This window comes from Lampetra fluviatilis, chromosome 18, assembly GCF_964198595.1.
Source record: "Lampetra fluviatilis chromosome 18, kcLamFluv1.1, whole genome shotgun sequence".
NCBI lineage: Eukaryota > Metazoa > Chordata > Hyperoartia > Petromyzontiformes > Petromyzontidae > Lampetra > Lampetra fluviatilis.
In genome coordinates this window covers 12526396-12542081 of record NC_136292.1, presented here as the reverse complement: position 1 = coordinate 12542081, position 15686 = coordinate 12526396, and the positions used below count along the sequence as shown (strand labels likewise).

At 55.9% G+C, this 15686-nt stretch overlaps 2 protein-coding genes across 2 annotated transcripts in view; one reads left to right on the top strand and one right to left on the bottom strand.

Moving 5' to 3' along the window:
• Nucleotides 1-15686, bottom strand: part of LOC144937253 (transcriptional repressor protein YY1-like) — a 422669-nt gene that overhangs the window by 295437 nt on the left and 111546 nt on the right. The window lies entirely within an intron of this gene.
• Nucleotides 1-15686, top strand: part of LOC144937252 (cytoplasmic dynein 1 heavy chain 1-like) — a 162394-nt gene that overhangs the window by 60426 nt on the left and 86282 nt on the right. The window contains exons 10-24 of the mRNA XM_078864650.1: nucleotides 128-572; nucleotides 1052-1386; nucleotides 2677-3006; nucleotides 4013-4192; nucleotides 5232-5375; nucleotides 5625-5771; nucleotides 6462-6602; nucleotides 7216-7392; nucleotides 9123-9233; nucleotides 9945-10064; nucleotides 11297-11536; nucleotides 13127-13282; nucleotides 14136-14249; nucleotides 14669-14779; nucleotides 15416-15625. Coding sequence (XP_078720776.1) covers nucleotides 128-572; nucleotides 1052-1386; nucleotides 2677-3006; nucleotides 4013-4192; nucleotides 5232-5375; nucleotides 5625-5771; nucleotides 6462-6602; nucleotides 7216-7392; nucleotides 9123-9233; nucleotides 9945-10064; nucleotides 11297-11536; nucleotides 13127-13282; nucleotides 14136-14249; nucleotides 14669-14779; nucleotides 15416-15625 — 2961 coding nt within the window. The remainder of the gene's footprint in view (nucleotides 1-127; nucleotides 573-1051; nucleotides 1387-2676; nucleotides 3007-4012; nucleotides 4193-5231; nucleotides 5376-5624; nucleotides 5772-6461; nucleotides 6603-7215; nucleotides 7393-9122; nucleotides 9234-9944; nucleotides 10065-11296; nucleotides 11537-13126; nucleotides 13283-14135; nucleotides 14250-14668; nucleotides 14780-15415; nucleotides 15626-15686) is intronic.

The window sequence follows — 15686 nt, the reverse complement described above, 5'->3', positions numbered from 1 at the left end:
TCATGACGATCATGGTCATGAATTCATTTATGGTGGTGGTGGTGGTGGTGTCAATGATGGTGATCATGGTGTCAATGATGGTGATGTTGACGACGACGCCACCCAACCCCTCCGTGCTCTCTGCCAGATGGCGCCCACCATGTCTCAGCCGCCGCCACCGTCGCAGCAGCAGCAGCAGCCGCCCGGCCCCGAGGCGGCCGAGCCGGCGGACCCGAAGGCGGGCGAGGCGCTGTTCGACGCGGCCGACACGAGCGCCATCGAGGAGGTGAACCTGGCCTACGAGAACGTGAAGGAGGTGGACGGGCTGGACGTGTCCAAGGAGGGCTCGGAGGCGTGGGAGGCGGCCATCAAGCGCTACGAGGAGCGCATCGACCGCGTGGAGACGCGCATCACGGCGCGTCTGCGCGACCAGCTGGGCACGGCCAAGAACGCCAACGAGATGTTCCGCATCTTCTCGCGCTTCAACGCGCTCTTCGTGCGCCCGCACATCCGCGGGGCCATCCGCGAGTACCAGACGCAGCTCATCCAGCGCGTCAAGGACGACATCGAGGCCCTGCACGACAAGTTCAAGGGTGAGCCGCCGCACGGGGACGGCGATGGCGATGCGCGGTTTTCGGATTTATCCGAAAAAGATGGAAATTAAACTACAGCAGTCCCTCGGTTAACGTTTTTAATCCGTTGGACGAGAGAGCTGTTTCCACTGCCAAAACAGAAATCGTGATGTTAACCAAGGCTGTCGAGGTCTAAACGCTCACAAACGGACGTCACTGGGGGCGTGGCTCAGCCCCACTTACGAGCGCTCAGATTGGCCGAAATTGGCACCCCACGTGCATAACGTGAACACGGCACTGAGTAATTTGTCTGCTGTAAATGTCCACGTGATGATGAGCCACTTCGTCATTTGTGATTGCCAGGTCCCTTCCGAGAAAAGAGCTGTACAGCTCAGCGGGCCCTTACCTGGTGAAATAAAAATAGTTTAGTTTTTCGTTAAGTTTTTAGTTTAATTATAACGTTACGTTCATTGTTTGTCGTCCCCCGCCTCCCGGCACAGTGCAATACCCGCAGAGCCAGGCGTGCCGCATGAGCCACGTGCGCGACCTCCCGCCCGTGTCGGGCTCCATCATCTGGGCGAAGCAGATCGACCGGCAGCTCACGGCGTACATGAAGCGCGTGGAGGACGTGCTGGGCAAGGGCTGGGAGAACCACGTGGAGGGCCAGAAGCTGAAGCAGGACGGCGACTCATTCCGCGCCAAGCTGAGCACGGCCGACATCTTCGAGGATTGGGCGCGCAAGGCGCAGCAGCGCAACCTGGGCGTGTGCGGCCGCATCTTCGCCATCGAGAGCACGCGCTCGCGCACGCGCGCCGGCACCGTGCTGCGCCTCAAGGTGCGCCGCGTGGGCACGTGAACGTGTGTGTGCGTACGTGTGCGTGTGTACGTGTGTATGTGTGTATGTGTGTACGTGTGTGCGTGTGTACGTGTGTATATTGTGTACGTGTGTACGTGTGTACGTGTGTGCATGTGTATGTGTGTATATTGTGTACGTGTGTACGTGTGTATATTGTGTACGTGTGTACGTGTGTACGTGTGTACGTGTGTGCGTGTGTATGTGTGTATATTGTATATGTGTGTACGTGTGTATATTGTGTACGTGTGTACGTGTGTACGTGTGTGCGTGTGTATGTGTGTATATTGTGTATGTGTGTACGTGTGTATATTGTGTACGTGTGTACGTGTGTATGTGCGTTTGTGTGTACGTGTGTATGTGTGTATACTGTGTACGTGTGTATGTGTGTACGTGTGTACGTGTGTCCGTGTGGAGCGGTGCTGTAGCGGTTAGCGCTACGCTGCACTACGAACCTAATGACCCGAGTTCGATTCACACTCACGGCCAACACCGGTGACGATTATCTGAACCGGTCTTGTGATGGTTGCTGTCGTTGTGGGGTCTGCTTGTGTGTGTGTAGTGTAGCGGCTACGAACCAAGCGAGCCAATTTCGATTCCCGCTCACAGTCACCAACATCAGTGACGATTATCCTGAGCCTCTGCTAGATCGACTCAGTTTCAAATGAGTACCTTGTGCGGTGTGTAAACATCGCCACTTGGGAGACAAAGGCGGCCGGGCGTGGTGTTGGCCACCCACCCCCTCGTGTGCCGTGCCAGCCTTAAGAGGTGCTCACTAACAGCACTTGCCCCGATGGTCTGTTCAGGCTATACGGGGGATCTTTGTCTTTGTGTGTACGTGAGTGTGCATGTTGCGTGTGTACGTGAGTGTGCATGTGTGTGCGTGTGTGCACGGTTTGCTACATACGGTGTGAAAGAAGTTCTGCATACATACATTGTGTGTGTTTATGTGCATACGTTTGTGCGTGTGAGCGTACGTGTGAAGGACTATGTGTGTGTGTGTGTCTGTATGTGGTAGTGTATTGGGAGGTAGTAGCGCAGCGTTTAGCGTGCTGCGCTCATGGCCGACATCAGCCACGAACATCGCAACCGGTCCCGTGCCTCGGGTCACCTGAGCCTGAACTGACTGCCTGCTGCGGGTGTGCCGGCCACACTCGCACGATGTCAGCATCCCGCTTGCCCTACCGCCACCCGCAGGCGCTCCCCCACCCGCGATCGATTGCCCCCCGCCGTACCTAACGGCTTGATCTCGCGCGGATGTCCCGGTCGCAGGTGAACTTCCTGCCCGAGATCATCACGCTGTCCAAGGAGGTGCGCAACCTCAAGTGGCTGGGCTTCCGCGTGCCGCTCGGCATCGTGAACAAGGCGCACCAGGCCAACCAGCTGTACCCCTTCGCCATCTCGCTCATCGACAGCGTGCGCACCTACGAGCGCACGTGCGAGCGCGTCGAGGAGCGCCAGAGCATCGCGATGCTCGTGGCGGGCCTCAAGCGCGAGGTGCAGGCGCTCGTGGCCGAGGGCATCGGCCTCGTGTGGGAGTCCTACAAGCTGGACCCCTACGTGCAGCGCCTCGCCGAGACCATCCTCAACTTCCAGGAGAAGGTTCGGGCGGACGGGCGGGCGGGCGGGTGGATGGGCGGGACGGGCGGGTGGATGGGCGGGCCGCGCTGTGATCTCTGCTCGTGCGGGGTAGGGGGGGAGTGGGGGCGCAGTGGTTAGGGACCCCGCGCTGTGAATCCGTGTGGATTGTGCGTGTGTGTATTTATTTATCTGTGCGTGTATATATGTATTGGGGAGCAGTGAGGCAGTGGTTAGCACACTGCGCTTCGATGATTTACTTTCTAAAAAAATCTGCCCATGTCTCGCTACCCCCAGAAAGGGCATCTCGCACCCCCTGGGGGTGTGTGCACCCCAAGTTTAGAGCCACCGCTCTAGGGATAAGCAGAGGAACATTGCCTCTGTGTGTGTGAGCATTCTCTGTGTACGTGTACATCCACATGCAAACACAAAGGGAAATATTTCCCAGTTGTTTGTATAGTCCTTTGGGGAAGGTGCTGTCTGTGTGTTGTATGTGTAATGAGCTCTTAGATAATAGGCTAGACTCCAATGAGCTCCTCGCACAAAGAGCTGCCACACTGGTGGTCTCTAGACGATAGACTGACAGACTGGTCTCTTGATAGGGTCTCTCGACAATAGACTGACAGATTGGACTCTGATGGGGTCTTTAGACAATGGACTGACAGACCGGTCTTTGACTGGGTCTATAGACAATAGACTGACAGACCGGTCTCTTGATGGGGTCTCTAGACACTAGACTGACAGATTGGAATCTGATGGGGTCTCTAGACAATGGACTGACAGACCGGTCTTTGACTGGGTCTATAGACAATGGACTGACAGACCGGTCTCTTGATAGGGTCTCTAGACACTAGACTGACAGATTGGTTTTTGACTGGGTCTATAGACAATGGACTGACAGACCGGTCTCTAACGGGGTCTCTAGACCGATGGGACAATCTGAGGCAGTCACCAGCTGAGAGAATCTGGCTGGAGGGCAGCCCGAGTTGACCGTCGGCCTCCCTGCGCCACGGTGCGAACACGACCGCAGGTCGACGACCTCCTGATCATCGAGGAGAAGATCGACCTGGAGGTGCGGTCGCTGGAGACGTGCGTGCACGAGCACCGCACCTTCCTCGAGATCCTGAGCCGCGTGCAGAAGGCCGTGGACGACCTCAACCTCCACTCCTACTCCAACCTCTCCATCTGGGTGCACAAGCTGGACATTGAGGTGCCTCCTTCCTCCTAGTCCTCGACATTCACGAGCGATCGAATCCCATCCGTAGGCTCGCGGTACATTAATTCTAGATTTCAAGCTTTCGTGACAGCAAGGATTCATACTCTTTGTTTTTTTCGGTAAAGTCTGCATCAGAAGTAGGCCACGCTTTCCCACCTGATGACGGACGCTTGTGTTGCGCCCAAAACGTCGTGATTTAATTTAGTTGTTTTCATTTATTTTATTTTATTTTTTACCTACGTGACTTTACCGAAAAAACCAAAGGGTATGAGTATCGCGGTACATTATCTCCCGTCGTCTCTTCTCCCAAGCCCTCATCTTAACGCGGAAAGTCAACGCGTTCCATCTTGATAACACTGTTTGTGTGTGTGTGGCCATTAAAAATGAGCAATATGTAATTGGTGACATTTCGGGCAATGGCCCCTCTTCGTAGCACGCCGCATACGATTCATCACCACTGTCATCGTCTTCGTGTCGGGTTGATCATTGTCATCATTGCCGTGTACAATTGATCACCTTTGTAGTCGTGTACCATAGATCGTCATCGTCATCATGTACGATTGACCATCATTGTAATCGTCGTCGTGCATGATTGATCACCACTGTCATTGTGTGTGATTGACAACAATTGTCATCGTCGTCACGTCATGTACGATTGATCACCATTATCATTGTCATAGTGTACGATTGATCACCATTATCATTGTCATAGTGTATGCTTGATCACCATTATCATTGTCATAGTGTATTATTGATCACCATTATCATTGTCATAGTGTATGATTGATCACCATTATCGTCATGTATGATTGATCACTATTCTCATGGTCGTCACGTACGATTGATCACCATTGTCATCGTCGTCGTGTACGAGATGGCAACACTGGGATGCGAGATCACCAACTCTCGGGTCGCCTCGCGACCCTGAGCCGGTACGGTTCGTGGAATCGCCGGCGTGGAGAATCAGTCGCGTTCCTCATCGGCTTCCCCCGCACCTTCCCCTCCCGCACCCTCCCGCGTGTCCTCCTCTCAGATTGAGAACATCCTGGGCGCCCGTCTGGAGGCGGGGCTGGGCGCGTGGACGCAAGCGCTGCTGGGCCAGAGCGACGCCAAGGGGGACATGGACACGGACGGGCCCCAGGGGGGTCACAAGCCGGGCGGGGAGCCACGCATCAGGGTGAGGTGCCACGCAGGAAGTGGCATCACTCGCAGAGAGAGAGCGTCGCCTTTCTGGCCGCGATGTCGACAGCACGAGGGGATTACAGATGAAAGAAGAATAAGAAAGGGAATCTTCACTGGCGTCCGAGCACCTCCGTGACTCCCACTCCCTCCTCCTCCGTCTCCACCTCCATCTCCTCCTCCTCCACCTCCGTCTCCTCCTCCATCTCTACCGTCTCCTCCATCCTCCTCCTCGTTTCCCACGCAGCCCATCGTGCTGGAGTTCCGCATCACGAACCAGCTGATCCACGTGGAGCCACACCTCGAGGCGTGCCGGGTGCACCTGCAAGCGGAGCTACACGCTTGGGAGAGCGTCACCGTCGCGCTGCCACGCATCCAGAGCCAGCGCTACCAGGTGCTCGCGGGCCGCACCAAACCCCGCCGAGCCAGCGCCGCCACCGTTAAACGAAACTAGAAACTTTTTTATTTATTTTACCGGGTAAGGGCCCACTGAGCTACGTAGCTGTTTTTCAGGAGCGACCTGGCTATCGCAAATGATAGCTCAACGAAGTGGCTTATCAAATTAATTGCAGCAAAATACTCTAAACGCGTGATGTTGATTCTAAATGTGGAGGAAAAACCGGGGAGCCCGGAGAAAAATCCACACGACCACGGAGAGATCATGCAAACTCCAAATATACAGCAGCAGCAGGCGTCAGGGTTGGGATCGAACCCACGGTCTCCTGTAGACCAGGCGGGGCAGTTAACATCTCACTACTGCGGCGAGGTGATTTGCCGGAACTCGAATGGAGCGGTAACGAAGTAGTTCACCCGGTGTAGAGAACCAGAGCGGAGCGAGAGCCTTGACGAGGCCTTGCAGGCCTGCAGGCCTTTTGGTCCCCAATCCACTCCTCACCCTCACCCCAAACCCTCACCCGTAATCTTTGGTTCTTTCGGTAAAGTCACGTAGGTATAAAAATTAAATAAAATAAATCACGACGTTTCGGGCGCAACACAAGCGTCCGTCATCAGGTGGGAAAGTATGGCCTGCTGTATAACCCTCTCACCCGTAACCCTCACCTGTAACCCTCACCGCGGTGCGCAGGTGGGCGTGCACTACGAGCTGACGGAGGAGGAGCGCTTCTACCGCAACCTCCACACCAAGATGCCGAGCGGCAACGCGGCGCGCGAGTGCGCACAGCAGGCCGTGCAGACGCTCATGCGGCTCGTCGAGGCCTACGTGGAGGTGGGTTGGTGGGCGGAGCGGCGGGGAGTGTGAGGGGTGGCATTGCCGCTTCCCACGTGAGTGAACAAGGAGGTCGGCCTGCGTGTATAAACGCCTTATTCATTGGCTGAAAGCATCTTTATATATAGAGAGAGGACTGCAGAGCTCGGGGAAATTGATGGTCGCGCCGCCTCAACGTTGGGCTGCTGGCAGCTCGTCTGTGGCTCCTCCACGGTTGTCGGGGCACCACCGTGGCGAGATGTCGTCTCCCTCGCCGGGTGTTCAGGAGGTCGTGGGTTCGATCCTGACTCTGACGCCTGTCAGGGTCTCTCTCCCCGTGGTCGCATGGATTTTTCTCCGGGTCCTCCGGTTTTCCACTCCACATTTATTAACACGCGTTGAGAGTATTTGGCTGCTATAAGCTTCCACGTGATGATAAACCGCTTCGTTGAGCTATCATTTGTGGCCAGGTCACTTCTGAAAGAGAGCTACACAGCTCAGTGGGCCTTACCTGGTCAGATAAAAAATAGTTTATTTTTAGATTACGAACGATGGTACTAAAGTACTAAACATTTGTATTATTATAATAACAGGACAACGACCGCCTCTTGTCGCCCCCCCCCCCCCCCCCCAGGAGTGGCTGCGCTACCAGAACCTGTGGGACATGCAGCAGGAGCACGTGTACGGCAGGCTTGGGGAGAACCTGACGCGCTGGCAGGCCGTCCTCAACCAGATGCGCAAGTCCCGACTCACCTTCGACAACGCCGAGACGCACAAGGAGTTCGGTCCCGTCGTCGTCGACTACGGGAAGGTGGGGAGCTCCCTCCCCCCTCCCTCCCTGCCCCCTCCCTCCCCACCCCTTCCTCCCTTCCTCCCTCCCTCTCCCTCCCTCCCACTCACATCTCCCTCCCCCCCCCAACACCTCCCCTCCCACCCCTCCCTCCCCATCTCTTTTATTTTTTTGATCAAAAGAAAAAATATTCGTCTCTTTGCTTCCTTCATCGTGTCGTTATTTTGCTGTTTCGTTTGTGGCGTTTATGGCCTTTTTTATTTTGCTTAATACAAGAAATACAACACAGGTACACCTTTTTTCGTGTAATATGAATCCCATTGTGTACCACTGTGTTAACAGACACAACAAAAAATACACACCCTCAAAAACCCCTCACTAAATCCCGTCCGTCAGTCGCACCACACCGAGCGAGCAGAGACCCCCTTTGTAGCCCAAACGCCTAAAAAATGGAATACCCCCCCCCACTCCCCGTCAACTGAGAGTAGCGAAATTCCCCTCCCTTTCTCCCGCTCCCTCTCTCTTGCTTCCTCTCTCCCACTCACTCACTCACCCACTCACTCACTCACCCACTCACTCACTCACCCACTCACTCACCCACTCACTCACTCACCAACCCACTCACCCACTCACTCACTCACCCACTCACTCACCCACTCACTCACCCACTCACTCACTCACCAACCCACTCACTCACCCACTCACCCACTCACTCACCCACTCACTCACCCACTCACTCACCCACTCACTCACTCACCCACTCGCTCACTCACTCACCCACTCACTCACTCACCCACTCACCCACCCACTCACTCACCCACCCACCCACTCACTCACCCACCCACTCACCCACTCACTCCCGCTACCTCCCTCAAACCTCTCGAGGCCAGATGCTCACTTTTTAGTGTGTTTAGATTGTTGTCCTTCACCCGCACGTCCGTTTAGCGCAGTTGGCTAAGTGTGGTGCGAAATAAGTTCAACATCCGTACGTACGAGGTGGGCAGTGGCGGTCCTGAACCATCAGGCTCTTGAAGGCAGGCCCCACATTCATGCGGAATCAGAATCTTTATTTATCCTGAAGGAATACAGACGTCCAGTTAGGGGCGGGCCAGAAAGTCAGAGCGACAAACAATATGCAAGCAAAGCAACGCACGCATCTCCTGCGAACTGTTGGGCGAGCATCACGATACGAACATTTGTTTGCATTTTCAAGTCGCTCCGTTGGGGTCGCACGCAGGCGGCAGCGTCGGCATCTCCTGCGAACATCCCGGCCGGACCCTCTACAGGAGCCTCGAAACTAAAACTAAACTAATTTTTCTTTTCCCAAGTAAAGCCCACTGATCTGTATAACTCCGTTTCAGAAGCGACCTGGCCACAAATGAAAGCTCAACAAAATGTTTTTAATCATCATGTGCAAATTTATGCCAAACACTCTAAACGCGTGATTCTTAATGTGGAGGCAAAAACCGGAGGACCAAGAGAAAAAAACACGGGAAAGAGACACGCAAACTCCAAATATACAGCAGGCATCAGGGTCGGGATTGAACCCACAACCTACGGTGTACCAGGCGAGGTAGTCAACATCTCCAGCCACTGTGGCAGCCCTCTGGAGCCCCCTCTAGCGGAGACCCTCCCGCCAGCCGTGGCACGAGCGAGCGATGCCACGGCCGCACCTTCACCCTGGCGCTCTGCGCTCGGGGGCACTGCCGCCGCCGACGCCGCTGTCCGCTCGCGTCTGCGCTGCCCCGCAGGTCCAGGCCAAGGTGAACCTCAAGTACGACTCGTGGCACAAGGAAGTGCTGAGCAAGTTCGGGCACCACCTGGGTCTCTTCATGCAGGACTTCCACACCAACATCTCCAAGGTGACGTCGACGATCCAGTGTGTGTGCTCGTGTCTGCCCGCGTGAGCGCATGAGCGGTGGCATGGTGGTTAGCGCACCGCGCTACGAACCCGGTGACGATTATCTGAACTGGTACTGGGCCTCTCCTTGGTCGACTCAGCCTCAAATGAGTACCTGGTGCCATGTTTTGAACATTGCAACTAGAGAGATAAAGGCAGCCGGGCGTGGTGCTGGCAACCCACCCTCTCGTGTACTGTGCTGGCCTTCATAGGTGCTTGCTAAAAGCACTTGCCCCAACAATATGAAAAGTTTATACAGAGAATCTTGTCTTTGTAGTGGTTATGGGCAGCGGTAGTGTAGTGGTTAGTGTAGTGCTACAAACCCGGCCATCCGAGTTCAATACCCGCTTAGGACGAATATTTGAATGGGTGCTGGACCTCCCCTAGGTCGACTCAGCCTCCCAACCACTCCCTCGTGTGCCATGCTGGCCTTCATAGGTGCTTGCCAAAAGCACTTGCTTCAACAGTCTGGTGAAGGTTATTCTGGGGGATCTTTGTCTTTGTGGTGGTTATGGGCGGTGGTGGTGTAGTGCTTAGCGCGCCGTGCTACAAGCGGTGATGCCGATGTTGACGCGGTTGGTAATGACGCCGATGTTGACGCTGATTTTAACGATGTTAACGACGACGACGATGTTGAGAATGCTGCCGGTTGTCGCGGGCGTCCGTGGTGCAGTCGCGGCAGGAGCTGGAGCAGCACTCGGTGGACACGGCGAGCACATCGGACGCCGTCACCTTCATCACCTTCGTGCAGTCGCTCAAGCGCAAGATCAAGAGCTTCGAGAAGCAAGTGGACGTGAGTCCCCCTCGCCAAACGCCCCTCCTCCTCCTCCCCCCCTCCTCCTCCCCCCCTCCTCCTCCTCCCCCCCTCCTCCTCCCCCCCTCCTCCTCCTCTCCCCCTCTTCCCCCCCTCCTCCTCCCCCCCTCCTCCTCCTCCCCCCCTCCTCCTCCCCCCCTCCTCCCCCCCTCCTCCTCCCCCCCTCCTGCCACTTGCGCTGGCAATCGCACCCAGCGCACCCGACTCACCTCGCCGGACAATACAGATAATGACGATGCAATACAGATTACAATATTATGCAGATTGTAATACAGATAACATTTACAGATAACAATTATCTTTTAATTCAGATCGTGTTAACATTATAATACAGTTAACATTAACAGTATAATACAGATAACAATAACTATATAATAAAGATAACAAAACAGTATAATACAGATAATGACAGTATAATACAGTTTAACACATAAGCTTTCGTGGCCAATATCCATACAAAAGATTTTTGGGTTAGAGCGTGTAAATATGAATGAGTTCTACACAAAACTTCAACATTCTCAAAACCAATTAAATGTCCTTGTTGGTGCGCATGTTTTGCAACTGCCAACAGTTGTGTTTGTGAGTATTTAATATACAAAAAAACTAATATCTGGTACTAAAGATGAATTACCGAAGCTATCAACAGTAGGTGTGTACCAGATGAATTGCTCCTGTGGCCAATGCTGTGTTGGTCAGACGGAGCTAATGATTTGCATGAGACTAGAAGAACACCAAATAAATATTAAATACTCATAATACAGATAATATTAACAATATAAGTACTAAACCACTACTACAACTAAACTAATCAATCATGAATACTACTACTAAACAACTAAACCACAAATACCACTCCTACTAATCTACGAATACTACAACTAAACTATTAAACCACGAATACGACTACTAAATTACTAAACCACTTATACAACTACCAAATGACTTATTCTACGCCTAAACTATTAAAACTAAACTACTAAAACGCTAATACTACCACTAAACTACTAAACCACTAATCCCAATATTACTACTTCACTACTAATACATTACTACCAAACTGATAACACCAATGGCTAAGCTGGTAACACCCCGACTAGCGAGCCAGTCATTCTCCCCTCGCACCGCTAACGCTCGCACGCCGCCTCCGCCGCCTCCGCCGTGCCGCTGACCTGCGGCCGGCGTGGCGGCGCCGCTCGTGCCCGCCGGCGCAGCTGTTCCGCAACGGGCAGCGCCTGCTGGAGCGCCACCGCTTCCAGTTCCCGCCGTCGTGGCTCTACATCGACAACGTGGAGGGCGAGTGGGGCGCCTTCAGCGACATCATGAAGCGCAAGGACGCCGCCATCCAGCAGCAGGTGGCCAGCCTGCAGCTCAAGATCGTGCAGGAGGACCGCGCCGTCGAGGCCCGCACCGGGGAGCTGCTCGCCGAGTGGGAGCGCGGGAAGCCCGTCGCCGTGAGTCCTCCCGCTCCCCTCCACGCACCACCCCGTGTGGTCGCGTGGTGGTGAGTCCTCTCACATCCCTCCACTCACCACCCCGTGTGGTCGCGGGGTGGTGAGTCCTCCCGCTCCCCTCCACTCACCACCCCGCGTGGTCGCGTCGCCGTGAGTCCTCCCGCTCCCCTCCACTCACCACCCCGCGTGGTCGCGTCGCCGTGAGATCTCACGCCCCTCCGCTTACCACCCCGCGTGGTCGCAGCGCCGGCGGGGAGAGACGGGAGCAGTTTGCGTTCTGCCCCTCGTCGGCCCAAACGCTGCACTGGCTACATACACAGACGATTGAAAACTGAGCGCTGTTTTTTTGGCGTTTAGTTTGTTGTCTTTCCCCTGCACCTCCGATTAGCGCGGTTGGCTACGTACGGTGCAACGTACGGGGGGAGAGGGGGCACGATATAGGCAAAGTGAAACTTGAGGCAGGCGTCTCAGCTGCACGTTCCTCAGCAGCACTGCGTGGCCGACGTTTCGGGCAATGGCCCTCCTTCGTAGCGTATTACACATTTGTTTAACTTTTGAGGCCACGCACGTTGTTATTGGCGAGTGTTGTTTTGTCGGTAACTGTGCCCGTGCACCACTGCCAAAGCAGCAGCGGCAGCAGCAGCAGCAATTTGTGTGGACGCACGTTAAACACGAACGAGTGACACGATGCGATTCGCTCGTGCCTCTCGTGCGTTCCACTGGAGCTCTCTCCCTCGCCGTTTCGGAGGAACGCCTGCAGAGCCCATCGCTTAATTGCACGTGTGCGTGTACGTTGAACTTCCTTCGTGCCGCACGTAGCCAACCGCGCTAATCGGAGTGGGACCGACGGCCACCTGAGAAGTCAAAAAGGGGGCCAAGTCTTTGTCAGGGGGTCGTTGGTCCCCCTTCAGCCCCCCCCCCCCACCCCTTGCCGCTACGGGGCTACATCTGTCACGATCGATCCACTGCTGGATGAACACCTCCCCAAGCCGTCGCCGTCTCTCACGATCGTGCGATGCAGCGATCCGCGTGTTTCATTTACGGGTTCGTAGCGGCCATGCCAGGGTTTGCTATGATCCTGGCTACGTTCCTTTTGGCTGGGTGGCTCGAGGAGATTAACATTTGGCCATTTCAGAACCGCTGAGAACCTGGATTCAAGGTCGAAGTCCTGGTACCGGGTGACTTTCTTTAACGTTGGATCGTAATGGCCGTGCCAGAGCCAACTGCACCCAGGTGCTGGGTTTCAGCTCTGAGGTCCTGAGGCAGGGTTGAAGGTTAAAGTCCTGGTTGCTGAGTTCGTCTCTCTCTCTCTCTCTGCCGTCCCTCGTCATGGCGAGTGTCCATTTTCGTCTCGTGAAAATAAAACTATAAACTATTTTTATTTTACCAGGTAAAGGCCTACTGAGCTGTGTAGCTCTTTTTCAGAAGCGACCTGGTCACAAATGATAGCCCAACGAAGTGGCTCATCACGTGGATATTCAGAGCAGCCAAACGCTCTAAACGTGTGACGTTAATTCTAAATGTGGAGGAAAAAACGGTTCGTCCGGTGGGGTCGGTCGCACTCGTGGCATCTCCGCTGTTGTCTCCTAGGGGAACCTGCGGCCCGAGGAGGCGCTGCAGACGCTCACGATCTACGAGGGGAAGTTCGGGCGGCTCAAGGACGACCGCGACAAGTGCTCGCGCGCCAAGGAGGCCCTGGAGCTCACTGACACGGGCCTGCTCAGCGGCTCAGAGGAGCGGCTGCAGGCACGGCCCGCACCGCACGGCACCTTCACCGTCACCGTCATCATCAAAACTATTACAACTATTGTTTTTATTTTACCAGGTTAGGTCCCACTGAGCTACGTAGCTCTTTTTCAGTGGCCTGGCTATCTCAAATGATAGCTCAAAGAAGTCGGCTTATCACGTGTAAATGTATCGCAGCCGGCTACTCTAAACGCGTGACGTTGATTCTAAATGAAATGTGGAGGGATGCACCAGAGGACCTGGAGAAAAATTCACGCGACCACGGCGAGAGAGACACCACAAACTCGAATATACAGGGTCAGGATTGAACCGAGGACATCCTGTATACCAGGCTAGGTAGCTTACATCTCCTAGCCACCGTGGCACCCACATCGTCATTGTCAGCATCATCATCGTCATCAGCAACATCATCAGCAGCACCAGATTCAGCAGGAGTAGCGATATCGCCGTCATCATTAACACTGCCAGTATCATTATCGTCGTCATCGTCAATAGCTGACACCATCAGTGTCATCAGCAGTGGAATGCTGCACGTGTTGCACTCCCTCCTTCTGGCGAGCCAGGGAATGGCTTCTCAATGGCCACGTGATGGGAGTTTCACGACGTTTGTGTGATCCACCAACCCACGCCTCCGGAGTGCTGGGTTAGAGGCCACGCACCACCGCCTGTCCCCGTGTCTCGCTGTCTCCATATTCTCATATCTCCCGTTTGCCCATGTCACTGTCCCCATGTCACCTGTCCCCATGTCACCTGTCCCCGTGTCTTCTGTGTCCTCATGTCCCTGTGTCCTCATGTGCCCTGTGTCCCCGTGTCCCCTTGCTGCCCGGGGCGTGGTGCCTGCGGCTCTCTCCAGGTGGCTCTGGAGGAGCTGCAGGACCTCAAGGGCGTGTGGTCCGAGTTGCACAAGATCTGGGAGCAGATCGACCAGATGAAGGAGCAGCCGTGGCTGTCGGTGCAGCCGCGCAAGGTGAGCGCTGAAGCGTCGCGCAGCAGCGACACGCCCCGAACACCGGCGGTGTTGGTGACGGTGAGGGGGCGGGGGCTGTGCCCCCCGGAATCGTGCCCCCCACCGTCTTCACGGCGCCGTACGACGACGAGACGCCGCTCCGTGCTCCTTGTTGTTGAGAGCGTCCAGGGTGACACCTCCCCCACCGCACCCCCTCCTCACCGGCGTGTGCTGGCGCGTCAAAGCCAAGTGATTTCCTGCTCACATGAGCGGTGCTCATCTCCCGTCTACAGTGCTGGGGCAGTGGTGGAAAGTCCATGTGCCTATGGCGGCGTGCTTGTCTATCCATTGCACAGGACGATTAAGACGCATGCCTCTGTGCGTCTTTGTAATTGTGCGTGTAATCGTGCGTCTTTGTGCTTGTGACCATGCGTGAGCAGCTGCGGCAGAGCCTGGACGGCCTCGTGAACCAGCTGAAGAACTTCCCCGCGCGCCTGCGCCAGTACGCGTCCTACGAGCACGTGCTCAAGCTGCTCAAGAGCTACCTCAAGGTGACCCCCCCCCCCCCCCCCGCTCAGCGACGCGCGGTGCGGAGACATCCCTCAGCCCGGCCACTCGCTCTGATTGCCACGACACTGCAGCGTCGCGGCCCGGGTGAACGCCACGAGCGCCGGCCCGACGTGATGTCACTTCCGGTGACGGCGCTTCCGTTATGAAATCGTTGCATTCCTGATCGAGCCGGTCGATTCGTTCGTTTTGTTCATTTGGCACCGGGGGGAGGGTAGTGGGGGTCAGAAGTGCGTGGGGCAAGAGAGTGGGGGGGTTTGGGGTGGGGCAGTTTGCCCTCGACTCGACCTTAGGTAGCCCCAGGAGCAGTTCAAACATTCGCCACCACAGTTGGTCGTCTGCAGCACGTTAACTACCACACTGCCGATCCGTACGCAGACACACACAAAAAGACAAAGGTCCCCCGTTTAGCCTCAACGGGCTGTTGGGCCGTGCGCCGTTGGCGAGTGGCAGCTGCGAGCGCCGGCGCCGTGGCACACGAGGGGGTGGCTGGCCAGCAACCGCGGTCCGGCCGCCCCCGTCTCCCGAGCGGCGACATCCGCCGCACACCACACCCGGGCGGTGCTCACGTGGGTGCGCGCACGACCCAATGTGCCCCTCGGGCCCGCGATGCGCCGCAGGTGAACATGCTGGTGATCGACCTCAAGTCGGAGGCGCTGAAGGACCGCCACTGGAAGCAGCTGATGAAGCGGCTGCGCGTGAGCTGGGTGCTGTCGGAGCTCACGCTGGGCCACATCTGGGACGTGGACCTGCAGAAGAACGAGGCCGTGGTGAAGGACGTGCTGCTCGTGGCGCAGGGGGAGATGGCGCTCGAGGAGTTCCTCAAGCAGGTGCGGGAGAGGCACGCCCGGAGGCGGGGCCGCACGTGCCCCGCACGCCCCGCACGCCCCG